This window comes from Centruroides vittatus, unplaced genomic scaffold (assembly GCF_030686945.1).
Source record: "Centruroides vittatus isolate TY-2023 unplaced genomic scaffold, ASM3068694v2 contig_18, whole genome shotgun sequence".
NCBI classification, from domain to species: Eukaryota; Metazoa; Arthropoda; class Arachnida; order Scorpiones; family Buthidae; genus Centruroides; species Centruroides vittatus.
Genome location: NW_027121101.1, coordinates 5,489,898 through 5,513,128, shown reverse-complemented (window position 1 = coordinate 5,513,128; position 23,231 = coordinate 5,489,898). Strand labels below are relative to the sequence as shown.

The 23,231-nt window shown below is 30.1% G+C and overlaps 2 protein-coding genes across 9 annotated transcripts; one reads left to right on the top strand and one right to left on the bottom strand.

The window, feature by feature from the left end:
• The first annotated feature begins 3,531 nt into the window (after positions 1-3,531).
• Positions 3,532-6,451, top strand: LOC136969722 (homeobox protein Nkx-2.2a-like). 2 transcript variants are annotated; one of them, XM_067264003.1, is made up of 3 exons: positions 3,532-3,622; positions 5,056-5,189; positions 5,517-6,451. In XM_067264003.1, exons 1-3 carry the CDS (start codon positions 3,579-3,581, stop codon positions 6,167-6,169), a joined length of 831 nt encoding a protein of 276 aa, XP_067120104.1. In that variant the 5' UTR covers positions 3,532-3,578; the 3' UTR covers positions 6,170-6,451. The 2 variants fall into 2 exon arrangements, with proteins under 2 accessions (XP_067120104.1, XP_067120103.1); XM_067264002.1 differs by lacking the exon at positions 3,532-3,622 and having other exon boundaries at positions 4,516-5,189.
• Positions 6,452-15,741: 9,290 nt separating this feature from the next.
• Positions 15,742-21,823, bottom strand: LOC136969721 (cyclic nucleotide-gated channel alpha-3-like). 7 transcript variants are annotated; one of them, XM_067263997.1, is made up of 26 exons: positions 21,712-21,815; positions 21,476-21,588; positions 21,066-21,247; positions 20,940-20,980; positions 20,779-20,866; positions 20,649-20,711; positions 20,487-20,564; positions 20,290-20,385; positions 20,108-20,213; positions 19,995-20,042; positions 19,859-19,919; positions 19,680-19,779; positions 19,543-19,607; positions 19,392-19,470; positions 19,194-19,312; positions 18,498-18,590; positions 18,321-18,417; positions 18,131-18,239; positions 17,896-17,933; positions 17,662-17,771; positions 17,530-17,599; positions 17,405-17,460; positions 17,218-17,324; positions 16,945-17,003; positions 16,830-16,865; positions 15,742-16,379 (listed from the first exon to the last, which is right to left on the bottom strand). In XM_067263997.1, exons 3-26 carry the CDS (start codon positions 21,237-21,239, stop codon positions 15,861-15,863), a joined length of 2,412 nt encoding a protein of 803 aa, XP_067120098.1. In that variant the 5' UTR covers positions 21,240-21,247; positions 21,476-21,588; positions 21,712-21,815; the 3' UTR covers positions 15,742-15,860. The 7 variants fall into 7 exon arrangements, 6 of the variants coding, with proteins under 6 accessions (XP_067120098.1, XP_067120097.1, XP_067120099.1 ...); XM_067263996.1 differs by lacking the exon at positions 21,476-21,588 and having other exon boundaries at positions 21,712-21,823; XM_067263998.1 differs by lacking the exon at positions 21,476-21,588 and having other exon boundaries at positions 16,951-17,003; positions 21,712-21,823.
• Between the last annotated feature and the right edge of the window lie 1,408 nt (positions 21,824-23,231).

Below are 23,231 nucleotides of genomic sequence, written 5' to 3'. Positions count from 1 at the left end.
GTTATCAATAGGAAAGTTAGGCATTCAACTGACCCGCAGGCGAAAAAGAAACCAAAGAAACAATTTCGACCGCCCTCTCGTGGATGACCTGGTCAAACATCACATCAACTGACTCATTGTTGTCTGGATGGAGTACTTCCTGCGCTTCCAATTCATAACACAGCTACTTTTACACAACTTTACAAAGTTTTGATCGAAATAACCGAGTCCAATTAGTTCGAATTAATATTTACTTTTTTGTTGATTACCGTTATATTACTGTTCCTAGTCGAATGCGAACGGATGTCCTGACCATAAAACTGTTCCAAATTTCAGAATTGTTTTAAAAAATTTTCTCGTGCCAGTTAGCGATTTAAGATAAAATTACCATAGTTCGGTTCAATATTAAACCACAAAAATTGCCAAATTTGAAAAAAATATTATAAATTTCTAACCATTTTTATGCATACATCTCTATTATAAATATGATTTAATTAGAAATAATTTTAATATTTATTTAAACAGTATACTGCATTAATAATAATTTTTTAATTAAATCGATTTTCTGATATCATCAATGAAGATACATCAAAGCAACGATAATCAATTTTTTTATACATATTTTAGGCATGTATTAAATTGATATAGTATTATTTAATATTGTTTAGATCCCGTATAAAATGCAAACCGATTTTAATACATAAAGATTAAAAATATAGATATTTTAAAATAAGAATATTCGGGACAAGTCTGGATACAGTTTAAAATTCGTGACATTAAGAGGAAGTTAGTTACTCAATACATCAAAGTAAAGGAAATAAATAATTGGACTCAACCCTTCCTACTAGAAATACGGATAGGCCTATATACACACGGTAACAAATATTTTTTAATAATAGCATTTTCATAATAAAAACTAAAAAAAAAATCATATTCTGGTGTTTAAAATGAAAACTGTTATTTATTTAAACGTAAATTTTTATTTGTAGGATGAAGACATTAAAATTAAACTTATTTATATATAATATTTATCAGATTTAAACTATTTGTGCATCAATATTTATTAAATTTTTATTTAATATATGATAGAGCTTTAAGCGTATTTAATTAAAATAAATACGCTTAAAGTTAATTCAATTGTACAATATTATTTTTATTGAGGTTAGAGCTTTTTAAGCCGAGGACTATATTATTTATTTTAGTAATTTTATAAAGATATGGAACTTACTCGTTATATTGTGTTGTTTATAATATTAATAAATAATTGCATTAATATAAAAAAATAATTTAGAGCATTTATTCATTATACTCGTTTGTATGAGCATACAGTATATTTATTTATTTTATACACACCAAACCTAGATCTAATCATAGATTAGAAGAAGTATCTGTTATTTAAAATTTTCTGTACAATTCTAAAAGATACATTACGTTTTAACCTTTGTATTGGTATATTTGATAGCTAACTTTTAGGTTTTAATTCATTAATACATACAATATAAAAAAATTTTTAAATTTTTTTTTCTTCTTCTTTTTGGTCGGTGGACGAGACAGTTAAGCTTTCTGGAGGATTCGGGCGGTCGAAAAACCTCAGGAATTTTTCGGGGAATCTGTCCCGGATATGTCGGGCCCTTACCTCACCATCCAGTTATCCCATTGTTGGCCCGGCCGAACCAATAATCAAAAGGTCCTTTTAGTGACTACAGGGAGGAAAGAGTTTAAAAAATGAATTTATTTAATAATCTAGGACAGTATAATATGCAGGTTTAATTACATACATTTGAATATTTATGTGTTAATCCTTTTTATTTATAGTTCATTAAAACAACAAATTTTCAAGATATATTTATGTTAAGTTGAATTCAGATTTCTATCTTATATCCACATTAAAAGATAAGATGAAAATGTCGTTAGAAGATATAAAACTAGATTTAAAAAAATAAAATCACTAGTTAAATGTTTTAAACATAAAATTATTTTATTATATAAAAATTTATTGGGGTATTCGCTTTATGTTTTAATTGACGTAGACTTGTGATAATAAGATTAATTTTAGAATATTGCTAATTAAATGTTAAAAAGAATCTTTTAATTATCTTTAGTACACATTTAATGGCTTCTAACATAGTTACTCCTTACATAAACGACACAAAACTATTTTGTATAAAATTATATATTATTGTTTTATATGTGCATTGAGTCATATCAACAGAAAAGTACCTTTAAAATTCGAAATTAATTAACAAAATAACTTAAATGCTAATTATGAAACTAGACAAAGATTATACGAAATAATAAAACTGGAATTAGATAAATTAGATCATTTATATATGTAAATTATTTTCGTCTATGTTTATTTTTCATAATAGTTCAGATTTATTTAAACTCGGCAGGAGATAAAGAATTAAATACCTTTAAATTTTTGAAAATATATCGTTACTATAATATATATTATTATGTTTGTTGTGTAATTAAGTAAAGTGGGCGATGTCATTGACCTTTTGTAATTCTTAGCTTATTAAAATCAGATTTAGTTGAAGAACCACTCCGTTAAACAGTTTCTCCGAACGATTATTACTATAGTGGAAAGTGACATTAGACAATTTCTCGTTCATTAAATAGCAATTGGTTTAGAGAAATTTAATTATTCCAACCGTACCTGTCATTCATTGGAGACGAGAAATCAAGCAACAACCAATAGATGGCCGTAAAAGCAAGCTGTGACCCGAGTGACGTCAACTAGCTGTTTATTTTGTAGCATTTCGGGTTCCCCGTGTTGTGTAATTTATGACATTCATCAGGGCAGTGGGGAGGTGCCATAAAGGCGTTTTAATGAAACGTCTGACTTTTAGTGTGGATGTAGTGTCTGTGTTTGTGGTCAACTTGGTGTGTTATAGCATCAGACTTTGGTGACAATATCCGTCTGCGTCGCTCCATTATTGGCAGGTCGAAAGGAAATTTGTCAGCCTGTTACCGACTAATTGATGACAGAAGGTTCCATAGACCTGATCCCATTTGTTACACATTGATAAAACCTAAAATCATCCTGGAAATTAAAAAAACGCTAACACGTAATAAACGTTTTCGTGCAATCTTGGCGCAAAGATAGATTACCGTCCGATAATAGTTAAATGCAGCGATTTTCGTTCGATATGTTTTAGTTAGACTTTATCTAAGACGATATTAAGTTTGATCAGAGAATTTCCGTTGGCATCTATGCAGTAGCAGATTGACTATGTATACAAAGACTAAAGATAGACTAACTCGATTAGACGGAGAAATAACGGACAATCATATCTGCAGACTTTGTTCTACCCGCGAGCCAAACAGGGGGTCAGGTGTCATTGATTATACAAGCATTCGCTATTATTTCTGCCTTGTTTCTAACAGAAATGCATTTATTATGAAAACGATTCTTCGGTAATTTAACTTCGAAACAGTTTAATTAATGGTCTAAGGAGAACAGATGGTTATCGGTTCGTGTAAAAAAAAAAAAAAAAAAAAAAAAAGCTTTACCCGCATAAAATTAAACTGTCCCGTAGATAGTAACGTAGATACTGTTATCTCTTGGCGTTTCATATATCTAAAGAAAGGAAAACATGGACGGCTACTTCGTTCAGAACATCAGTTATGGCAATGATTGGTAATTAGGAATTTCTAAAAACGATATTCCAATTTCATTTTATAAGAAATTAATTAAAATTGAAGCATTTTAATTAATAATATTGTAATTTATTAATATTCTAAGTGATTTTCTTAGAAAATAATCTAGAGCATTTAGTTATATTTGTTAATTCATTATTTAAAGTTATTGATTATATCACTTAAACAATAGTGTATAAAATTTAATGGAAAGTAATTTTAATTAAAATTCAATAATTTCATTTAAAAATAGTTTATTAACCTTTACAGTTTTATTATTATTGAAATTTTTAAAGATGAAATAATGAACATTTTGGAATTTATACATTCATAAAAACGAATCTAGCCAGACCACTGATTAATAAAAAATTTAAAATTAATAAGACATTTTATTTATTTATAAGAAAAAAAGATTATAGATTCTATTTAATACGCTCGATTTCTATTTCTTCAAATTATATTAAGAAGATAATTAAAAATTAATTAGATATTATTTATGTTTTAACGCTTATATTCCATTAATGTTAAATTCAGGATTTCTTCTGATTCGTCTAACTTAACCTAACCCGAGTTAAATGACAATTTGTTTAAAACCTTGTTAAAGAACTCCGTATTTCATTGTAAACAATACAGTAATTGAAATTAGCAAAGTTTCAAAAACGTATTATTTTTTATATTATGTAACTATATTTTTCATCTATTCATCTTTACAAAATTTAAAGCAATGATGATAAATAACATAAGAAATACATACATTTAATTAATAGATTTATTTTTAAAAAAAGAATTGCAGATCCATTTTTAATTTCTCAGATAAGCAAGGAACTTAAATAATCACTGTTTATATTTTTATTCTAGATTCCATTTAATATTTCTAACCAAGAATAACTGAAAATATGACTAGGGTTTATATATTTTACGTTAATTTTTATTCATAGCCATTAATTGCCTAATTAAAAGCATTCGGATGTACTGTACCTATCGAATAGCGATGTTTTTAAAATGCCTAAAATTTAAGTGGGCGTAAATAAGGTGTTAAATATGGAAGCAATTTACAGGAAACGCCTCAATGAGTAAATCTAGTAAAAGTTCAACCCATCACATCCACTTCATCAGATGAAATGTCAAACTTCAAAGCAGACGATCCACTCAACGCAATTCCACTTGACCTACAGTTTGCAAAACCTAAATCTCAGATACAACTTTAAGTGGAGAGATTTCCCCAACTCCACCTTCGAGCTGTTGTCTCGTCCAATCAAACGAGGGCGGCTCCACCCTCTCCTTGATTCGTCTACCGAACCGCATGCGTCCGCGATCTTTCACCAAAGTGGGTCATGTTGGGTTCGAATTGGTTTGAATCACAGGCGTAATGAAGGGCGCGAGTTTCAGTGTAAGAGCCATTTTAGACTTACCAGACGTTTCTTCTGATTGCAGTACCCTCGAAAGCACTATACAAGAACATGTATCTACTTATCAGCCAATTTATTACAATCCACTTACTTGCGAACCGACTTTTAACATGAGGTGGAATTCGTCCGATGCTTCCCCAACAGTATATCCTTCGTTTGGTAAGTTTTCGATTTAACTGCCTTATTATTTAATGTAATGTAATTTATAATATATTTTTTATTACGAATCGACTGCAAAATCAAGATTCTGTATGAGTTGGGCAATCGACTTTTATCTATATTAAACGTAAGAGATATGACAATTGAGTATTTTAAATATTTTAATAGAAATTTACCATTAACAGGATCTTTAATATTCAGTGCTTTAATGTTATTTACCATGATGCTTAAGTATGTTATTACGTAGGCCTGTCGCTAAAATCATAAGTAACCCAAATGAAACTCACGTAATTTCTCCTCAATATCGTTATTGTCCTATTTGTTTAGGTCAAGTAACAACGGATAATCCGGAATCATCTCTTCTGACCCCAGAACTGACCCTACCACCAATCCCTCCTAACTGTCATCTTCCGGACCACGATAGCTTCACATCCGACGATTTAGTACCAATGTCATCTGGCATTCAACTATCAAATCACGAAGACAGCGAACACTCTCTAGATGTAGATACAGGAGAGAAGCCAGTTGAATCGCCGACAACAATGAGAACAACCACATCGGATCAACCTCAGAAAAAACGCAAACGACGAGTTTTATTTTCGAAAGCTCAGACTTACGAGCTCGAAAGGCGTTTCCGTCAACAGCGTTACTTATCGGCTCCGGAGAGAGAACACCTTGCTAGTATTATCCGTCTAACGCCAACGCAAGTAAAGATCTGGTTCCAAAATCATCGCTATAAAACCAAACGAGCAAGACAGGAGAAAGGAGTCGATTTAAATCCACTTCCTTCTCCTCGAAGAGTAGCGGTCCCCGTTTTAGTTAAAGATGGAAAACCTTGTATAGGAAACACTATTAAATCTCCCGACGGTGTTAATGACGCGTCGACTTGTGTAGCCGCAAACTGTATGACTAACTTCAATTTGGGTGTCCTGCCGACCACCTACAGTCCTACCCTGTTACCTCAACATCGATGGTGGTGACAATATAGACCAGAACTGTCCAGTGTGTGCCTTAGCCTACGGGATCCCCATTCCCTGTCGATAGTATCAGGTGCGGGAGTTTGTGGTGAATGTATTCATAGTGATCAATAGCACTGACATTTGACAAATGATTGCCTGATGGCATTGTCGCACTTAAGTGACAATGTTAACATTGCTCTCTTTGTCTTGTTTTTAGTTGTTTTTCTTCTGTGTAGAGTTAATAGTGTATATAGATATATAACTATGTAGATTAATAGAATAAACGTCTTTTAGTCAATATCATATGGAACGTCCGATCATTGCCACTCCAGACACGTGCTGATCAGTAACGAGTTTGTCCATGGGCCTATGGTCAGATCTGATTGACCAGCTTTCTTAATTGTCTACATCGATACAACTTTGTTATAGCTAAATCTTTTGTTGAATAAGAAATAGCGTGGACAAATTGATAGATAATAAACTAAGATGCCAATAGCATATTAATGGAGTAAAATCAAACTGTTTAAGTAAAACTAAATATTATAAATGTTATCCCGGTTTATAAATCTGCAACCATATAATAAATAATTTAAGAGAAATTTCACAGTTGAAAGAACTTTAATAAAGGAATTCCCCATACTAATTTATAGCAAGCATGGACTAAATCATTTAAATGTAGCGTATCGATTTTTCTAAATACTTGATTAGAGACGTTTCGATAAATCTAGGATGTCGACATGTTTAACAACTTTATTACCTTTAATAAATGTGCGCCACTTATATGAGCATGATCTCGTTTACTAGTAGGAGTGCTCTCATCGCATTGTCTGATAGATTCCATTACATGATAGACATTTCCTGTACATTAAACATTTCCGTGTCTGATAGATGGGCGCACAAATCACTTCGTAACTGTAGAAAGTCTTGTAAATCTATCGTCCCAGACAAGTAGATGGGACGAAGAGGTGTGCACAATCTACTGAGTGGATAGAGAAGAAGGCCGCTTTAAACAGATTACAGCACTTAATAAGACTCAAATTAACTTAAATTAATCTAAAATTAAACATTTTTAGTGAAATCTGAATCTTCTATATTTTGTCAATTAATTATTATACATTTATTTTACAATACAGACTAACATAATTATTAATTTATCAATATTTTTTTGATTTAAAAGGAATTGATATAAATACTCGAAGAGGATATACAAATATAAAAATGTAGCTAGAATAGACCTAAAAGTTTTAATTTATCATGGACTTTAGAGAAATGATCAGATCATATAAATTTCAAATTGCAATTTAAATTTTAAATTAGAAGTACTGTGCATATTGGTTTCATCTTAATAATCCAAAGCTATAAGCCAGTTTTTTGAGCCTAAAGTAGACCCCCACCAGCATCCGCATCATGAACAATATGTCCACAGGATGTGAAATACAGGAAACACGGACTTAGTTCCGATTCCGTGGTCGATTCTATCCCTAAGATACGAATCTGGAACCTTACAATAGACAGAAGCTATTGTCATGGTGTAGAAGTCAGGACGGGATGGTGAATTCGACCATGATAATCTCATTTGTTTCATAACTCCTTTGAATGAATAATCAGTTTCGTTTACACATGGATAATAATCAATAAGTAATAAGAATGAAACCAAAAAAACTTTCCAACAGAATAATTTTATTTGTAAGACAGGAAAAAATATTATCCGACTTCCCGTATCAATAGTTAAATGTAAATATTTTAGAAAGTAAAGCAACTTTTACTTTTTACTCGACTAATTCGTGTTACTCGTTAGTCACAATCAAGTTGTGTAACGATAAATTTTTTTATGACATAAGTTAGAAGAAATAGATTACAGTTAAGACCGAACTATATTGAAACATAAAAATTTACCATTATTAAATAACTCGATATGAGTTCAGGCTTTATCAATAATCTGCAACGATTTCATTTGTTTTAATGTTGAAACTCCTCACACCAAATAGGCCCTTCGTAGACTTAAACCTATCACAAAAATGTATTATATCTGTAGATTTATAGCTTAAACCCTTCTATTCGTTAATAATTTTAATAGTAAACTTATATAATCGGTGGTAGATTTAAACCATAAAATATAAATTATGAATATATATTGTAATCTTAGATTCACTTTAAAAATAAATCTCCATTTTAAAATTACAGATGTAAAATGTTGGTTTTTATAAGCTAAAAATTACATTAATTAAAGAAAAATTCAATTTTTCTTCTTCTTATTTCCTAATATACACGTAACGTTTATCGTAATTACATCTCAAATATTTAACTGTAAAATATTTGATCGTATTAACATAGTAATTTCTGTTTAGGCAATCTTTAAGATATTATATTAACAAAATGCCAGACAATAATGCTTTAGTTAATTGGCCTTTTAATTCAGTTAATATTTACTTTTCAAAAGTGAATTTAAATGTAGAATTAAATAATATAATATATGAATTTTAAATTATCAAAAATTGTTACTTTAAATATATTTTTATTTGGTTTTTTAAGTAGTCTCTCTCGATTATCAGATTAATTAAGAAAGATCTAAATTATTGTTAGAAATAATTAAATTTTTATTGAATTTATATTAATCTTTATTACTTCTTTTTATTTAAAAGGATCTTTCTTTCATGAAGATACAGTTGGTATGTAATTTAATTTAGTAGGCCTATTCTGAAAGTCACTATTTTTTCAAACTGGGGAAGGTTAAATAATCAACTGGAGACTTCGGACGTCAAACTGTGATCTTCCATTATTGAAATTACTGGGAATTTTCAATCAATTTAAAATGTTTCTACGGGAAAAAATATCATATAGAAGTTTAAAAATTCAAAATTATTATTGTTATTAATATTGAATTACAGTTAATTAATTAGAATAGACTTCTAAAATAAATATGCTTAGTAAATTTTATAAAATTTCAAGTAAACTTAGCGTAAAGAATAAAATTATGGTATTGTGATTCATAAATTATGAGTGATTTGTATTTTTCTATGGCGTTTGATGATTATTTTTCAAAACTTAATGTTGTATATTTGAGAAGTTAGCCATGCGATCGCCAGTAAAAAGACGCCATTCCATTTTTAAAACGAGATGACATTTGTATTAAAAATTGAATATTCAATCAATAATCGATAATCTTTTCAAATATTCTGTAAAATACCGCTAAAACGCCGAGGGCAATCCCTAAAGTCCTTTGTAATGTTCTGAAAGCAACTGGGGAATTTGGTCCGTCACAAGACAGGATTTTACCGCATCGTTTTATAAAATCGGTTATATTTTTTTAATTATTAATAATTCTTTAAATATTGTACGCACTATTTTTATTATTATTATTATTATAATTCTTAGCTTCAAACTAGTCTTATCAACAGCTGCCCTTATAATAGATCGTGTGTCGATGACGTCAGTGTCGGTGTTCCGGTTGACAGGATGTGATTTCATTAAGGGATTCAAATCAATGAGTAGTAGGAACATCAATATTGATTCTCAATTATAAGTAATTTTATAAAATAATAAAAAATGCTTTGTGTTTTTATTACACATGCCTTTAATTAATGACAATTTATAGCGATTAAAGATGAATGTCCGGAACCCTATATTAGCGTTAATCTTGCATCGATTTATTTTTCTTCTTCTGCTTTCTGTATCGGTTGATCAGAGCTCTCCTTGGATTTTACTGTTCTGGAATTCTCGAAACGGATGAAGATAAAAAAAACAAAGGAAAAAGTCTCTTCGCACTCCGTCTGGAGAGGTTCGTTAGAGCATGATGTCTGACATTTGTCCATCCGGGTCGATGATTGAGTTTGACTAGGTCAAAGATGGACCGTGTCCACTGCGAATGTCACATAATTGAATCGTTGCCGTCTGTATCGAATTTCAATGGAGGTAGACGTAATCAAACTTGAAGTCTCGTGATTTGGTCAGGAGTGAAAAGGGTTAATCATGTGTGAAATGTTTGATTCGACCTTCGTTAAGATCTCCAACCTTACTGAATGAAAAATCATCTCCTTTAACCGTTGCTGAATTATAATTTTTTGGGCGGGTTGGCTGACGTTGGGTTCTATATGTGACCGGGTATCACTTTCATGCCGAATTAACCAGTGTCATACATCCGGTTAATCGACGCCTGCAGGAGTAACAACTTGCTGAGAACAATCAATTTGACAAACGACTACAAAGGTTATTAAATGCCTAACACTTCCCTCGCGGGAGTTACGAGAACTACTTGTCCGTTTCAACTACTAATCCGTTACAATTACCCGTTCTTTACGAGTGTCCGGTGTGCTTTACTAAGGTATATGTGATAACCCTGTGTGCCTGACTTTGTTTTTATGTCTCTCTCTATTTTCACCCTAATTAAATTTCGTAGCAAAATTGATCCATTAACAAGTCGTAAATTCTTAAGTATTTACATTGTAGAAAACTGTTACAAGAGTACTTTTGTTGGCATTCTTACTGATAATGAGACCATTTTTCATTTTTTTTTTCCTAGGTAAAGAATTTGGCCGTTTTTAGATTCTTCAGATTTTAGACGACTCGCTAAAGCGTTGTAATTTGGATTATAACCGTAGGTTAATGAGAAAACAATAACTGTTAACCACACAGATTGGTTATAGCCAGAGGTGATGATATCGAATCTTGCGAAGAAAAAGTTTCTACTTTGAGATTTTAGTAGTAAAATCTTAAAAGAAACATTTGTTACTAGTAGCAAATGTTCATTTATATGCTTTCACTTTTCAATTTTTTTAATGATCATTGCTTTGTTATCCATTTATAAACAAATATTTTTTTAAAAATTTGTAATATATGTTATGCTATACATAACTAATAAATTCTCTACTATTAATTCTAAGTTTACTTTGAGGTATGTAATTTATACGTTTAAAAAGTTTCGTATTTCTTAAAATATGACTAAAAAGAGTTTCCTTTACAGATATATTAATTCAATTAAAAAAAAAATTAAATATTTTGCTACAGCCTAAAACAGTTTATGATAAATTGGTAAATATAAATTTCTGTCTCGATATTACAGCTTTGGAGATGTTTCTAATTATTATGGTTTAAAATAAACTTGATGTAAACTGTATTCTAGCAAGGCATTTAATTAATTCTCCGCTGTTAAATAAAATCACTGGTCGACCTTCTTCCCTTCGCTTAAAATTCAAAAAACGTCGCGACACTCAGACGACGACAAAATGCGATTTGAGTCGCCATATCGCTTGTGTTATGTGCGCTTAAATTCGCCGACATTTCTGGTTTGCATCTAACATAAGTGAAGTGCATTAAGCTCTCTTAAAGAAAACCATTTACATAAGAGCGGAGAATACATCATCCGACTTTAAATCGAAAACTCAATAAGACGTGACGAAATTGTTACGATCTCGTGACCCTCTATTGTCGGGAATCAACTGACGCCGAAACAGATTTGTAAAAAGGCATGACGTCACTGGCAATTAGATAGTTTTATGAGGTCCCGCAGTCCGGTTTTAGTAAATTCACGAGCAAATGCGTGTGTGGAAATTTCCGAATTTCAGAATTGACAGGATTCATCTGCTCCCCAGACGATGAGACGTGACCGTTGTTGAGACCCCGCTGGACAGATTTGAGTTGACGTTTTGTCATCGAATGATTGTTCCGAGTTTCTAACTTGTTGGACTCTACTGGGAACAAATTTATAAATGACGCATCACAATGGCTTTTTCTGTATTCAGCACAACAAAAAGGAAAAAAAAAAAAAAATGTTTTTATATTAGATGAAGGAGGAAAAACTAGACCTAAGCAAAAGCCGAATTAGTTTAGAAGACTTTTCGTTAAATATTTAAAACTTTATAATTGTTTTAAATATTTAAATAACGAGCGTTTTTAAATATGTAAAGCCGGCTTTCCCGCAATGGTTGTGTGAATTATTGAAAGTTCGCTTTACAGTACATATGCTGAGGAGTTCGTAAAGTGATATTACCTGTTCGGATGTGATTTATAAAGAAAAGCGAATGTGTAAAATAGTTTATATCTTGGATAGGAAGCACTTTACAGTTTTTAGCGCGAGATAAATGCGAAAATTTATCACATTTCGATTTTCTTTCTTAAAAAACTTTTTAACGTCTACCTGGTCAATCGTTCTTTTTTCATAAAAAAGGATAAAAATATTTTCGCTTGAAAGAAATAAAATAGATGGCGTTTGCATCGACAGTTTGACGTCATCTCCTTGCCTCTATTGAAGCCGCAAAATCGGCTAGCCCGAGGCACACAACTGTTCAGGAAATCACTTGCACATAATCGAGTTGATAGAGAGTGGCTGAACACAATTCTTTTTTCTAGATTGATCATTCTTAGAAGCGAAAAAGGGACCGTCTCATTCACAATCCCCGTTATAAATGACGCGCGGTTTCGTCTCTCATCCGGCAGACCATAAAAAGCAACCAACACCGCTGCCTCCTGGTGATGGAAATCTGTTAATGCCCTGACGTTAGATTTTTTATATTTTACAACAAGACGATTCGACGTAAGAGTCGTTTTAATTAAAATCACTTACGATTTATTAATAATACTAAATCATAATTGAAAAAAACACACACACACAAAACGCTAAATTACTACTTTTTAAACGCTAAACGAAAAGTAAAGTAATGACAAAAAAACATTAATCAATTTGGATTACAAGAGACGATTACAAGAAACACCGTTGAATGGGTGATATAACTTGGGTAACGATTCCTCGTAGAAGTTTATATTCATCTGCGACGACACCATTTGACGAATTGTTGTCTGTCTTTCTCTTCTTTGCCTAGCTCTTCTGTTCTGGAACCATATCTTCACCTAAAAAACAAACAAACAAAAGAAATACACTCTTATAACCCTTAACATTTCGGTTTACTCGTCCAAAAAAAAAAAAGAAAAAAAAACCGTTCTTAATCGCATCATCAACTTCGAATCCGACGTTCACCAGAGTTCAAGAAGTATTATGTTTTAAAAAAATAGTTGATGGAATTTATTAACTTCTCAAAAATCGAAAGACCCTTTTTAAACAGAAAATGTCACCTGATAGAAACAAGAGAAAAACGAAAACGCCTATTGTGCAGAGACGATCAAATTCCGTCTAAAACGACGCGTAACTTGCTTGGAAGTGACAGACATGTCTTCATTAGATAGTTTCAGATTACGTCTTACAGTTAACTTCGTCACTTCTTTAAGACTCTATTCGAAGGATCAGAATATACCCGCCAGCGGTATTTGGTTGATCTCATCGAGATAGACAACCACACCAACCGAAGCAATGGGATCGAATGACTACTTATAAAGATATTTCTTAATCGCATCATCAACTATGTTTAGTTAGTTATTGCAGTGTTTATATATATAACAGCATTTTTATTTTTAAAATAGATTTTAAAACATAAATAATATATAAATGCTACATCTCAAACATTTTTATCTTCCAAACTTTCATTTTCGAATCAATTAAATTAAATGAATGTTTACTATTTTTAAAGTTTTCACATTACATTTCACATCAAAAATCTCCGAAATTAATATAAAAGAATTAAGGTTACAGGAAAAATTTAATTAAGTTAATAAAATATATATATATATATAAGTCATCTTTAGTATCTAAATCCTTTGTTAGGAAAATTCGCTTGAAATGTTTCAAATTTAGCGTTTTAAACTTTAACTATTAAATTGGCACTTAACAGAAATGTATTTCTAAAGTAAAATAATAGTTATAATAATAGTGAAAATTTTTATATTTTTAAAAATTTAATCAATAAGTTGTATTTAATTATTTAAAATTTCTCGATAGTATATAGCTTATGTCTTGTTGAAAATTACGGAACAAAGAATCTAGAATCCGAGTCAACAAAAAGTCTTTGTTGATGTCTCAATGAAGATCACAGATGGTTGGATCCAGGTATATCAGCCTGACGTAACCTAACCTGATCGCTTTGATGAACCATCGGCCAGACAATGACAAAATGGTTCAACGAGCAATATTCATATAAATGAAGTTTTGTAGGTCACGTGCCTTTTGAGACAGGACCACAACGGAAAAGGTTTTTTTCCCTTACAAAAAATATTCTTTTAAGAACTCCAAAAATTGAAGATAAAATTATTTTACCCGAATTTCCGATATTCCCAAAAGATGGCCGAGTTCTGTCACTTCGTAACTGCTTAAGTACTGTGTTAATCGGAATTTTTCTTCGAGAGCGGCTACTTGGTGACTGGAGAATGGTATTCTGGCACTTCTTCCCAAATGGCGCCTCTTGTATATTTCTTTTTTCCCTAATAAATACAAATTTGATTTATATAGTAGACGATAACAAATGATAAAAAAAAGTATCGAAATTTTAATGTACGTTTCAAATTTTATTCCATTAGAATAGAAGAGTTAGGGAGTAACAAAATTACCAATTAACTCAAGATCTTTGTATAAGTTTGGCATATTATATAGGTCTTTTTCATACATCCGATTCAATAAGAATTAAAGTAATTATGAAAAAATTAAAAAATAACTTATATGATTTATAGAATTTGTAGATATTTTATAATCACAAAAAAATATGATATAAGCCTAATATTGCTGCTCTGAATCGATAGGGTTTAGTTTAAATTTAATTTGAAGATTTACGAGATTTTAGTTATGAAATTTAAAGCAAAATTTTATTAAGGATGCACTTCATTAATAATTGGTAAAGCATTAATATTTATAATTATTTTCATTTTTTCTAACTAATTTTGAAATATATATCGACGATATTTTAAATACGATTTAAAATCCATAAATCATATTTGTTCGAAGTGCAAGAACTTATTATAAATGAAATGTCCAATTAGAAAATTTTAGGCTTCCGATACCAAATTCATTTCTCCATTCGAGCTCTTATCATAGCAACGATAGAATAAAAGAAACTTTTTAACGAGATCTTTACTTACTTGGTAATTTTGGTGGCTTATATCTTGAACATTTCAACCAAGCAAAACGAGAATCAAGTTCTTCAGAAGATCCAACCTGATTATCGATCTTTTCGGATTCTGATTTTAGTATAGCATCGATAGAAAAATCAGTAAGTTTCTTAATTGACCCAGTTTGGTCATTGATTTTTGGCAAGTTGGACTCTTTAGCAGTCATGTTAAACGGACAGCCGTGGTTAAACTGAAGCCACAGACTGGGATATCTTGCTGTACCTGGTGTTCAATGGAGCGAATTTAATCTAAACTGGCACCATGAACAGTCCTTTCTTGGGTCGCGTGGGTACTTTTGGATAAACCGCTTAAGAGACTGATTAGCTTCGGGGTAACGATTATGATCTTTTGTAAGATTTATCGAATTGTTAAATAATACAGCGAATCTATGCATAATCGGAAAATATCGGATTAATACGATATTTAATACGATACTGGCTGGTGTTTAAGAACAAATGTTATTTACGTTTTATAAATTTTAAATCGGAGTAACTCATCTCCGTTCCTCGTCATTTAAAGTTAATTTAAGAAACTTAATTTTTTGATAAAGTCTATTGACAAGACACAAAATGTGATTATTATAAAAACAACAACAAACTTCAAAAAACTACTTTAAAAAGAATAAATCACAAATTTATTTTGAAATAAAACATTGACCAAAACAACCATTTTCAAATTAATAAAAATAATAGCGAAATAAATGTTAAATAAGCGACATTGAATACTTTTAGTTTAATTCTTCGGGATCACTGTTTGTACAAGAACTTTGATAACTACTGCGCCTAGAATTTGATGTTTCCGATAAACTAGTTATAGAACTGCATCGACGACGACATTTCTCCACCATACAAAGACGAAGAGGGTCGCAAGAATCATCGTAATCTGCAAGAACATTATCGTCGACCACAATTATTTTAGGAAGTTTATTTATATTCTCGTCCATTACATCGGCATCTTCAAAACAATCTTCGCTTCCAATTGTTTCGTACATGTTTTCATTTTCCTCCTTACATAATGCAATTATCTTCTTTTCCTCAATAGGATCACTTCTTTCTTCGCTGCTAGTCAGTTGACACATTTTTAATGGCTTAATACCTCGACGAGGTCGCCGAATAACATCACTTCTTCTATACACCCATTTATGGGAGGTGACTGAAGGTTTCCTTGATTTTAAATGTCGTATATTCCATTTTAATCTAGTTATCAGTTGCTGCGCTTCTTTTACTTCTTTTTCTTTTGAAGAAATCTAATAGAGAAGACATGTCACTTACTACACATTAATATGCTTTTTAATATAGCATGTTTTGAGTCTAAAATATTGTACTGTACAACAATAAATTATTAATAAAAAGTAGTTTTAATACTTATTATATAATTATTCAAATTACGTCAACTTTACAATCAACGGCTTTAGCAGAATTTCATTTAGATGCATTTAGTTTTAATGGGAAAATAAAACCAGATTTTAAAAAACTAAAAATGTTTTCATTTGTGTTAACACAAAAAAGATGTATAGTATATTTCATCATTAATAATTACAAATTCGTAGTAAAATTTAAATAATAATTTAACTAATTAAAACGTTTTACTTCTTTTAAAATTTAATAATCTCATTAAAATCTTATTAATTAATGTTTAACATCACTTAGCTGTTTATTTAAAAAATTAAATAAACTTAGGATTTAATGATTTTTACCTTTTCGTTTAATTCATTTAATCTTTGACCGGTAACCTAAAAAATTAATCGGCATTAATATTATAAAAATTCGTTAATTTAACAAAATAATCCGCCATTTTATAAATTTAATTACCATTACTTGAAATTGTTTTAATTCATCTAATACCGCTCGAAGTTCAACAATCTCTTTTTCTAAACACACAAAAAAAATTTTTTTTGAAATGAAAATCTCTTAGTAACTTTAAATATATAAATCTAATTTATTTTTCTGAAAATAAAATTTAAATTTCCATTTATTAGATTCCTACTGAATAAAAAAATATTTTGAATGCTTGGCTTAATATTTATACTCTCTATAATTATGTAAATCTGTTATTTACATATAAATAACTTTTTCTTTTTTTACTTTTATCGTCTCTATACATTCTTCCGTTAAATTTCTCTGTTTCTTCGCTCGATTCCAAAAATGCATCTACACTAAATGTTCTTTTGGCTTGCATATTTGTTTTAATCCTTTATTAAAAAAACCATCATAATAATTATTATATATAACAAATTAATAATATCTTGTTTCCAGTAAATGAAATTTTAACCTTTCTCTAGCTTGCAATTCTAAAATAGTTTTGGCTTCTGGATATTCAACTAGAGCCTGAAAATAATTATCAAAATGAACATGTAACTAAATAACGTAACAAAATGCGTGCATAAAATACTTTACAGCCATCAAATCTTTCCTAGAAAGACATAGAAGTTCTGAATAACCAACAGATCTGACATCAGCAGTCCTCCTGTAAGTAAAGATGAATTATTAAAACTATATTATTTATTTAAAATTTATTATTTTACTCACCGATTCTGCACTCCTTCTATCCGAAGTAGACTAATTTCACCAAAATAATTTCCTTCTGAAAGAAGAGCCACTACCACTTCTTCTCCAGAGGAAGTATTGGCAACCACAACCTAACAGGAATGGGGAGGGAGAAAAACTTCTTCAAGTAATTATTTTAAAAGTTTTACGTCTTAGAAGTGTATTTAAAAAAAAATTTAATTAAAACAATAAATTTAAGAAATAACTGGTACTAACTTCAACTTTTCCGTGATTGATGATGTACATTTCCCTACCTTAAAGTAAATATATATTATAATTAAATATATTTCAGCAATAAAGTATATTAAAATGATTTATGGCAATTAGCACAAGTTAAAAACATATAAAACTTTTTTTTATTATATTCGTAACAAAATTTAGAACGAAAACTTTTAATTTGAATTGTTTCTAAAAGAAAAACTTCTCGCACATACATAAAAAAACAAAATACCTGTTTCTCCAGCCTTACAGATGTAATCTCCCGGAGAATAAATCTGAGACTTTAACTTCAGAACAAGTTCACAAAGAAAACCATGTTCACATTGTTCAAAAATTTTCACCTTTAGGGAAAAATTAAAAAATTTGTATAATAAAATATATGGAAAAGTAAACGTTCTATTATTGAAGGTAGAGAAGATCACCTTTCTCAGAGTATCCAAATGAACGTGAACTGCTATTTCAGCTCTTAATCTTTCTGGCAACATATGCAATAAACGTGATTCATCCGTAGCCTGAGTTCTAAAATTACAGCAAATATTATTACATTTCGATTATATTGATTAAATACAAATCGATTTGAAATTATAACATTGATTAACCTTGACCAGGAATATTCTGCCCATTTCTTAACTTTAATTTGAAGAGAGGGAGGAACTTTCTTATGAGTTAAGTAAATTTTAATTTGGTCCATCCTATTTTTTAAAAAATATCAATATCTTAAATTCAATATTGCTTATAGAAATAATTATTTTGCTAGTAATAATATACATGGGAATTTTTATTAGTAAATCATATTGTCATATTTACTACTTAAAAGATAAATTCGTAAGAGATGACATCGAACTCTTTGAAGCGTTAAGCATTAGCGAATCCAGGAGAATCCAAAATGGGATAACTCAAAAATTAAAAAAATATTTAAATAATAAGGTCCTTTCATTTATTCGTGCATGAATAAATGAATTTTAGTTTTTTGTGTCAATGGAGAGGGCTTAAGCGCCTGTAGCCCCCTTGGATCCGCCCTTCATAGTAAATCTACTTATCGATAACGACATCCAAGACTTTTATTTATGTGTAAAAGATTTGTTAAATATTTTTTTTTTTACCTAAAAATATAATATAAGTTTAAAGGAAAAAGATTTATTAGTATGAATAGTAAAAAAACTAATCATATGGAGTATTCATAGCTCCATTGTCTGAAAAAGATGCCTAATACGAACGACGAATTTATATAAAATAAAACTGCGGAAAAATTAAAAAGTTATTGTATAATTAGTTTTAAATGAAAATCTGCATACTTAGCCTGGAATTCTTGCCTAGTAGCGTTAATATTTGCTATGACATCACCCACATTCCCAACAACAGTGGCAAAAATGAAAACACCGATTAAGAAAGTTAATCCAGTAAAAATATATTCCTAAAATAATAATAAAAATATATTAATAGAATTAAAATATTCATATAAGTCTGTATGACTGGAAAGTATGCTTTCTTACAATATCTGTTTCCGGAGGATTACTTTCACCTATAGTTGTAAGTGTCATAGCCGACCAATACATACATACAATGTATTTTCTTTATATATAAAAAAAGCAGGGAAAGTTAATAAGTTATATGACAAAATACTATAACAAACAGAACATTTACCTCCAAAATCTTTGTTTATCAGGGAGATTCGTATAGACCCAGTTATTAATACCTAAACCTTCGTACTATAAAAATAAAAAAGTTATAGTAAAAAAAATACAAGAACTGTTTCAAGCATTTATCTTTTTACAATTTACCTCCGATATTATATAATATAAGCAGCCAATCCAATGTATGACAATGACTAAAGTTAAAGATAATCTGAAAGCTCGAAGACAATTGGGATTGCTGGTTCGACTGGTTCAAGAAGTCAAGTAAAAATCAAATATTTAATTTATAAAAATATGATAGAAATTAATTCCTTTTATAATCTTACCTATCGGCCAAATCGTAGAATTTGTATAATGTATGTAATTTCAATAACCTGTTAAAACGGGCTGAAAAAGTCAAGAACGCTTAACGCCATCTGCTTTCGGAAATTACTACCAAAATGTTTTCAAATAAATACTCACTCATATCTATCTTAAAATAGACGGCGAATATCGGAAAAACATTAAATCCTATAAATAAAATTAAGTAATTGCTTATTTATAACTTTTATATGTTGAAAAAACATTATTCAAACCTGAAAAAATTGTCGAAAGTGTATACAAAGGCATAATCGCCATCACATCACGAATAAATACGTTTTGACTCATATAGTGTTGTCTTAATTTTGCCACATCAAAAATCTAAAATAAATACGAAAGAAATTATAATAATAAAAATGCTGATGTTTTCATCTTCTATAAAAGTCTATTTTCTCACAGGAATTCCATCCATCAGGTATCCCGTTCTTAATTGAAAAGCAATGTCACTTAAGTAGATGAAGTCGCAGACGGCATCTATATATCCTACAATTTCCTGAAAGAAGGGAAAAAGTATACAAGTAAAAATGTAAATATTAAGATACGTAGTCATAACAACAGGTTCGTTTACATACAGTCTTCGAAAATATAACTCACTTGTTGACTGACATCTTGAAAAGCTACTCGAAGAATAATAATCCAGTAGTTGTATAAAACCGCTAAGGATGTCAAACACTAAAAATATTATTGTAAATTTGAAATTAAATTCAAAGACTATTACATATATTTATATGATGTATAAAATACATTTATACGCACAGTCCAATAAAATACGGTACATCCATCTGGATCGAAAACAAAATTTGGTAATTGGTGAGACTTCTGAAAGAAGGATTTCTATGCTTTAATTTCCATTGCGTGTCAATTAATTCTCTGTAATACATCTCACCTTATTTGCCATGGATATCTGATGATAAAATCGAGCACGAGAAACGGACGAAGCATTTTCTGACGCTCTTCTCGGTTTTAAATCTAAACTGAACAATTCATATTTTGACTATCTCATAATTCAAATTACAGTCCATGTAAAATTCGAAAAAGAATACTTACTTCTTATCGCAGTTCTCCAAAATAGGAGGCAAGCGATTACTCTGTGATAATTCAAAAATTAAATTACTAAGAATCATCTTCATCGCTATTTGCTAAGTTAAAATGAATCTCCAAAATTTAACTCACTTGTTCGTTATTTAATTCTATGACGTCATGGCCCGGATTTTTGCATCTGAACTCGGAGAAAGAAGCTCTTCTAGGTCTTTGGATGCAATTCGATGCAAATAAATCATCATCCTCTATACGAGGGAGACGAACCAACTTCTTACAGTTTCTGATTGGTTGACTTCTGTCTTCCATTGCAACGTCTACTTAACAAACAGAACACATTGAGAACCATGTTGACTTACTTTTCATTCAATAAATATTTTTCTTTCAGATGTAGTTAAACAATATTTCACACATATTAATTCGAAACTAAACGTAAATATCATTTTCTTTCAAATCGGTTAACAAAGATGGAAGTGAAAACCCTTTCCGCACATTTCCGCAATGATTAAACTATTATAAATTAACAAAAAAAGGATGGTTATTACCTGTATTGTTTGACTTGTTCTCAAAATTACAGATGATAAAATTAAATATTTGATAGAAAAATCTCTACTAAGATCCGGTTAATGGAAAATAGAAGCGAAGACAGTTTTCATACCTTTCCGATTTTAATAAAGAATGACGTGACATGACGAGTAGAGTTTAAAGCAAATATGGTTTAGTATCTAATTACGCAAATAGAGATAAACTTATTGAAAAAATTACATCTTTATAAACTTACGATGTCTTAATTTTCCAATGACAGTGTCGTTCGACTGACATTCTCTTCGTTTCAAAATTAAATATCTACAAGTACAAGAGTGTATTGTTTGATTATAATAGGCGTATCGATATATACATCACAGCTGTATTAAACTCTTCCTTAATTCTCACTTAAGATATGCCTAAGGTTAATTTTAAAAAACCTATTAAAGCTTACTCATCAAAATCTTTAAAAATTTATTGTGCGAAATGAGAAACGTGCTACAAAAATAACGTTTATATAAGTTTAATTTATAACATATTTATTAAAAATCTTTTAAAATAAATTTAACTATTAATGTACCGTATCGAAATAAAATCGTAAAATAATTAAATCTTTAGACTTTACGAAGTAATAATAGACTAAATTTAGGAATAAAAAATGCATTCGTTTTGTCAGAGTAGTTTACATATAAATTTAATTTATATTTGTAATTATAACAATATAAATATTAATTATGTATAAAAATATGTGAAAGTGTTTTAATGATAGAAACGTTTACTGAAAAGTATCAGAGAAACTAACGATGGAACGAAATGTGCTTTTAAAAACGGAGAAATAAAAATCTTATTTACATTTTAAGAATACTTGTAAATGGCATCTTTAATATCAAATTAAAAGAAAGAAATAAGTTTGATAAATATATTTTATTTGCGAATTCTTAAATTAATAACTTTTCCTCATCTTAAAACAAAATAAAACGAGCAATTATTTATTGTAACATGGTCACAATGCCGGGCTGCAATTTTTACTCATATTTTTAAATAATTTAATTTAAAATATATGCTCTCCATCTCAAATTAGTAGTGGCTTGCCCCTGTACATTATACTTTTCCTCTAACAACAGAATCATGCCGGTCATATACTAACTGCTTTCAGGGAAAAAAGTTTTGTATTAAATAACGTGACTTCCGGTTTGCATCCGCAAGTTCTTATATAGTTAATAGGAGACTCCCTCCTGCCCCTAAGGTTTCCATATCTGGTCTGTTCTTTCATCTATCTAACTCCATTCTCGAGATTAAGCAATGACAGACGGACGGACGAACGGACGGATTTTAAGATTTTGATAAAATATAAATATATTCCGATGCCTGCTTTGCATATTATAGTGAAATGGAGTAGAAGATATTTATTTATTTATTAATAATTTCCAATTTTTTTCTCCTGGATATTATATACATATAATAGAGGGAAAATATGGGTATACTATAGATTACCATCTATAGAATTTCGTGTCTTTGGGTATATATCTGAACTCAAGATATCGAGACGAGTTCAACGATACCCTACTTTTGGACCGGAGACGAAAAATAAAAAAGTTATCGTACTTTTTTCCAGCGATCGCGCGATGATAGGGAGTCGCGTCGCTCTCTCCGCTAAGTCGGCCTCACTATCGCGATCGGGAGTCGCGTCGCTTGCCGTTAAAATTGCCTTTAGTAGACGTTTCCCCCTTTTTTTACTTTGTTCAAGAACTACCGTGAATCAATAACTAGTGACGT